Genomic DNA, 5,965 nt, shown 5'->3' with positions numbered 1-5,965 from the left:
ACCCTGGAAGAGAAAAACGTACCAGGATACCTACGTAGGATAGTGGCTAGCTACTTCACGGACAGAATCCTGAGACACGACACGAAGAATGGTCCAAAAGAGTATGATATTACCGGAGGTGTACCCCAGGGTTCCGTTCTGGGTCCACTTCTGTGGAATGTCATGTATGATGGCCTGCTGAGACTGACTCTTCCAAGAAGTGTCAAGCTTGTTGCATATGCAGATGATGTAGCTGTCGTAATCGTTGCTAAACACCTAGATGAGATAAACCACATGTTCAGTATCACCTTTGAGAAAGTTAACCGGTGGATGGACTCAATGAATCTACAACTGGCTGAACGGAAGACTGAGGCTGTGCTTATTACCAGCAGAAAAGTGATAGAGACCATAAAGCAAAACACGTTTGTCACGGGAGTCCTCTCAGACCTGCGGTCCATAGAAAGAAGAAGAGCGAATGACGCCAATTAGAAGGAGGAAAGAATAACACCTTAGCCACCAGAAGAAAGAGCAGTAGCTAGATCCTCCCTTCACGAAGTAATGCCTGACGGCGGTTTCCATGAGGGATTAGGGGAAAGAGGAAAAGGGGTTTAGGGTTTAGCGGGTAGGGGCGCTAGCGTCGAGTTTTAGTATGACACTGGGTCGAATCGCCACATATCCAGGCCAAACAGCTATACCTAGAATCCGTAAAAAGGTTTCCCCCCCCCTTAAAAAAAAAAAAAAAAAAAAAAAAAAATACATACATACAGACATACGTACATCATCGCGGAAACATTCGGGGAAGCTTCCTAGGACCTCAAAACGTCGAGATATGATGAGAACTCGATTTTCGAAAAACGGGGTAAAACCAATAACTTCCCGATTTTTGAAAATTTTCAATTTTCTTGGCGGGAAGTTAAAAATTTTTCGAAAAAATTGCCATTAAAAATAGTCAATAATTAAAAAAAATTTCACATTTTCGTATGCAAGTAAGGTTTAAAATATAAAATGAATGTATTTAAATAATTCAATAATCATTAGGGTGGTTCAAAAAATCGATTATTTTTTTTTTTTAAAGTAGTACTACCGTTACTACAAGAGTCAAATCCCAAAACCTAACCTTATTTTATTAATGTAGTAGATTTCCCTATACTAAATCACGTTGGAGAAAGAGAGACAGAGATGAATTTTGAATGTTTTTTATTAATAAATATTCTCATATGCTCGGAAACCATACTGATTGTTATTAAATATGTTCTAGATGTTATTTTCTCTCGTTGTCTTAATTTTTATAAGAATCTGAACGTCCAGTTTTGTGAAATAAAATAAAGTCAGATTCTCATAAGGATCAGTGGTAAAGGCAAAAATATGTAAATATTAATATCTTTTTCTCAGGCCTCACCAGGCTTCCAAAAATTTTACTGCTTAATTATGGTTCTATGACTCTATATCCGCGGACAAAATATCCCTGACAAAATATCCTGGACAAAATATCCTCAGACAAAATATCCTTAAGACAAAATATCCTTAGGACAAAAAATCCATGGATAAAAAATCCGTGGACAAAATATAAAAAAATTGACATATCAAATACAAATAAATTTACACGCGGATACTCTGAATTGCAACAGTTGTTTATTGAAATTAATATTTATAGATTATTATCATTAATCATTAATACATTTAAATCATTAATATAAAATTGTTTCATATACATGTTGTAAACTCAGAAATATATAAATAATATTGTTATTAATTGTCAACATTGATATAATAATTTTCGTAACTATAATTAGAAAACTAAAATCTTATTTAATACTATCACAATTTTTTAATTATATTAAGCGTTTAATCATTAATGCTGACAATTTTAAACACGAAAACTTCGAATTGCAACAGTTCTTTATTTATTATACCATTAGTCATTAGTACTTTTAAATAAACAATATAATATTTTCTTTTTTATCAAATATAAACTCATAAATATCTAAATGATAGTCACTAATTGTCAACATTAATAGAAATTATTTTCGCGACTCGACGCAAGTAATTAAATTTATCAGCAGAATCATAATCAAGAATAACTTTTTTCAAACGAGCATTATAATCATGATAGGCTCTTCTCTGACCAGCTACTTTCATACCTGTATCCATCTGAGTAATAAGAGCTTCGGATCTAGATTGCTCATCCTTTAATTTATTAATCAACACATTTGTAGAAGCATGACAAGTACCGACACGACGATTAAAACCATTGTGCCACCCTTCTACATGATTATTTGTGCGCGTCTCATCGCCAATCACTGCAGCATAGCAATTCCACAATTTAATGTTAAACAATGGATTACTACGCTTTTTAATATTGCGACGTGTTTCGCCAATCCAGGTAGTTTCAAAATATGACAGCAAAGACTCCAGTATATCACTATTGACATCATAATAATTACAACTTAGAATTTCTTCGTATCCAGCAATTACATCACCAGGCGGAATAAATGCTAATGCGGGCAATAATCTTAAATGAAAAGCGAATGTAACATCACTATTATAACGGGTCTGCAAACCACATTGCTGGATCCGACGCCAATAACATTGATTAAAGTGAAAATTACATCCACGAATTTTAACACCACTGTATTTTTCTTTGAATGCTTCAATGAATGCGCTTTCAAAATCGACCATTATAGAATCTGGCGTATAATTGGGCAAAGCATGTCGCAAAACTCCCAATAAATCAACATACGTATTTTTCAACTTGTTGGGTAAAAGCACATAGACGAGTGGAATAGATGTTCCTTTAAAAATGCCATGTATAGTGTATAATTGTGCAAAAATATTTGGAACAACGCTAAAAGTCCCATCACTTAACCATTGGGAACATTTGGACAAAACGCCCAAATTTTTTTCAGTACTAAACATTAAATAGCGTTTACGAAATCCACCACTATCATGTAGCAAAAATTGTTCAGCTTTATGAGTAATCTTTAAATCATCCGTCAATACTAGTTCTTGTCGAGATGCTGCAGCTATCGGTTGAGGATTCTCTTTAGCACGAATACGGTTTACAGTCCGGGACATTGAAGATAATTGCGGCAACAAAGCTACAGTTGGGGACATCACACCTCGTAGTACCCGAGTAATAACTGTTGCTGGCTTAGCATCACTTTTCTGAGCTTTCTTCACAATTTTCCCTTTCACGACTTTAGCTTGAACTGCCGCTATATCTCCTGCATGGTCATGATCCGGGACAACACCAACAATGTTACCTGTCAAAAATTGAATAATAATTACATACACTATACTTGATATAAATAATAAAATCATTAAACAAAAATATAAAAATAATTACCATTCTTAGACTCTGAATCTGTATGTATTAGTAAATTACAGTTGACATTTACAGCACAACGCCACGAAATATCATTTTTATTTGTAGACTTCTTGGCATACAAATAACCACCGTGTAATAATAACTTTTTACCTTTTTGTGATGGAACAAATGTTAACGGCATAATGGAACTAAAGAATTATCTCATATAACGAATTTTTAGAAAATACCAAAAATTAATTGACAAAACTGATCGACCGTGTATAAAACATCTAACAACGTATATAATAATAAAATAAACGTGGAATGTAACGTACACTATAGAGGGCAGATAAAACAGTCAAGTAAATGGTAATGATCAAGCGCTCCGAGATGGCGCTAGAACATATAAACTGAGAAAGGCGGCAATTTTGAAACATTGAAAAATAATATTTTATAATTGAACACAGTTTCTACGGATTCTCGGTTCTCGGTCACATTTATTTTTAGATAGAAATTTTTTATGAAAATTAATTTTTTTTTAAATAAATAATTTTTTTTTGATTAATTTTATTATAATTTAAAATTAATTTTTTTTCTAGATAGAAACTTTTTATGAAAGTTGATTTTTTTGTAATTAGTTTGTTTTTTTAATTAATTTTATTTTAATTTGAAATTAATTTTTTTTTTAGATAGAAATTTTTTCAAATTTTATTTTAAACGCGGGTAATCATGTTGCGCCCTTTTAACATGGTTTTTGTGTGTGTTTATTCGATATTAGACCAACACAAACGCGGATAATCATGTTGCGCCCTTTTAACATGGTTTTTGTGTGTGTTTATTCGATATTAGACCAACACAAACGCGGGTAATCGTGTTGCGCTCTTTTAACATGGTTTTTGTGTGTGTTTATTCGATAAACACCCTTAAATTATTGAGGGTCAACTTAACACATTTTTAATATTAAAAGTATGATTATTAAATTAAAAATATTATTGAACTTAAGAATATTTTGTCCACGGATTTTTTATCCATGGATATTTTGTCTTAAGGATTTTTTGTCTTAAGGATATTTTGACAAGGATATTTTGTCGGGGATATTTTGTCCGCGGATATAGAGCCCGGTTACCTTAATTATGATATTATAAACTACCAGTATGCCAAATTTCATTAAATTCTGAACATAAATTCTAAAACCGGTAGCACTACCTTAACTTCTTACATTGAAAAGTTCGTTCTCAGGCACCTCTAGAAAATGCTCACCAAATTTGAGCTTTTACACAGTAAAAAATTTTTTGTCATTGTGTAGAGTGTCAAAATGTTTGTGTAGAATTTAACATTTTAGTATGTTGATTCAACACAATAGAGTGATGATTCAACACAGATGGTGGAAAAAAAGTCAAGTCAAATTTTTGTGTTAAATTTGACGAAAAATTTTTTACTATATAATATTGATAGGAGGCTTATGCTTATCACAGTTTTACATTTTTGTTATTCTCTTATAAAACAGATCATATCTAACTATTGATCAATTTTGAAATCAAATTTTCATACATATTTTTGTAGAAAATTGAATGATTTACAAAAAAGATCTGATATGAGTAAGCGATTACATTAACCATTCCAAAGATATCCGAGATCAAAGTTTAAAAAATTTTATGTGGTAGGAAATTAAAAAAAAAATTTTTTTTTTGATAAATTTTTTAAACTTTGATCTCGAATATCGCTTTCTATTTAAACTGAAAGGTTCTTCATGAAGCTTTAAAAACTGCGTTGAATGCCACCAACCATGTAAAAATCGATTCATTCATTCAAAAATTATTGCGGTTTAAAAATTCGAAAAATAGTGTTTTATTTTACTTCTAGCAGATTTTTGAGCTCCGAGAGCTCAAAACGAAAATACAAAAATTATATTTTTGAGCTCGAAGAGCAGAAAAACGTAATAAATGCAGTTTTTTGCGCTTAAGTATGAAATGAGCGGGAAGTTGCAGAGATGGCCTTTAGGGTCAACCGTTTTTCTAATTTTTTTCTACTTGTAAAATATTTTTTTTTTATTAGAGTAAATCTAAAATAGAAAAATTTTTTTAATTTTTTGATTAAAAACAATTGCGAAAAATTTCAATTTTAGAATAAAAACAATAATGAAAAACGTCAATTGTTGGATTAAAAAAAAACTGAAAAAATATCAAAAAATTAATATTTTCGAAAAATTTTTTTTTAATTGTTTATTTTTATCCATAGAATACGAAACAAATCACCAAAAATTGATAGACTAAGTAGATGAATTTTACTGACGATTTTTTATCAGAGCAAAATTTAAGTTAACATTTAAATTGCGACAACTAGTTTACTTTTAAAAACGTGAAACTAAACAATTACCTGCGATTCTTATATATTTCAAAACTTTTTGTATTGAAAATATGTGAACTAAGCTAAAGTTAAAAAAGAATAATTTTTTTTTTCAAAATTAAAATTTTTGAAAAAAAACCCCTTCTCTGAGGTTATTATTATTATTATTATTATTATTATTATTATTTATTTATTTATTCATTTATTTTTAATTTTTGTATGTCAACTTTTCATGAATATTTGTTTTTTGTTAATTTGAATTTTCGCGCCTAAGAACTACAAGATGGCAAGAGAAATAATAATAATCAACAAGATGACAAATATAGTAATAAT

General features: G+C 30.5%; 1 protein-coding gene across 1 annotated transcript; it reads right to left on the bottom strand.

The window, feature by feature from the left end:
* Positions 1-1,977: 1,977 nt before the first annotated feature.
* LOC123269511 lies at positions 1,978-3,488 on the bottom strand. The gene is made up of 2 exons (XM_044735294.1): positions 3,326-3,488; positions 1,978-3,242 (listed from the first exon to the last, which is right to left on the bottom strand). Exons 1-2 carry the CDS (start codon positions 3,486-3,488, stop codon positions 1,978-1,980), a joined length of 1,428 nt encoding a protein of 475 aa, XP_044591229.1.
* Positions 3,489-5,965: the final 2,477 nt, after the last annotated feature.

The sequence above is a fragment of the Cotesia glomerata genome, linkage group LG1 (assembly GCF_020080835.1).
Source record: "Cotesia glomerata isolate CgM1 linkage group LG1, MPM_Cglom_v2.3, whole genome shotgun sequence".
Taxonomy (NCBI): Eukaryota; Metazoa; Arthropoda; class Insecta; order Hymenoptera; family Braconidae; genus Cotesia; species Cotesia glomerata.
Note: the sequence above shows the minus strand (reverse complement) of the source record. Positions and strands in the feature narration are given on the sequence as shown.

Excerpts from the sequence above, each read along its gene's own strand:
- LOC123269511 (XM_044735294.1), bottom strand. The coding sequence starts at position 3,488 with ATGCCGTTAACATTTGTTCCATCACAAAAAGGTAAAAAGTTATTATTA. Across the intron at positions 3,243-3,325 it reads AGATTCAGAGTCTAAGAATG|GTAACATTGTTGGTGTTGTC; the intron begins GTAATTATTTTT and ends AATTTTTGACAG.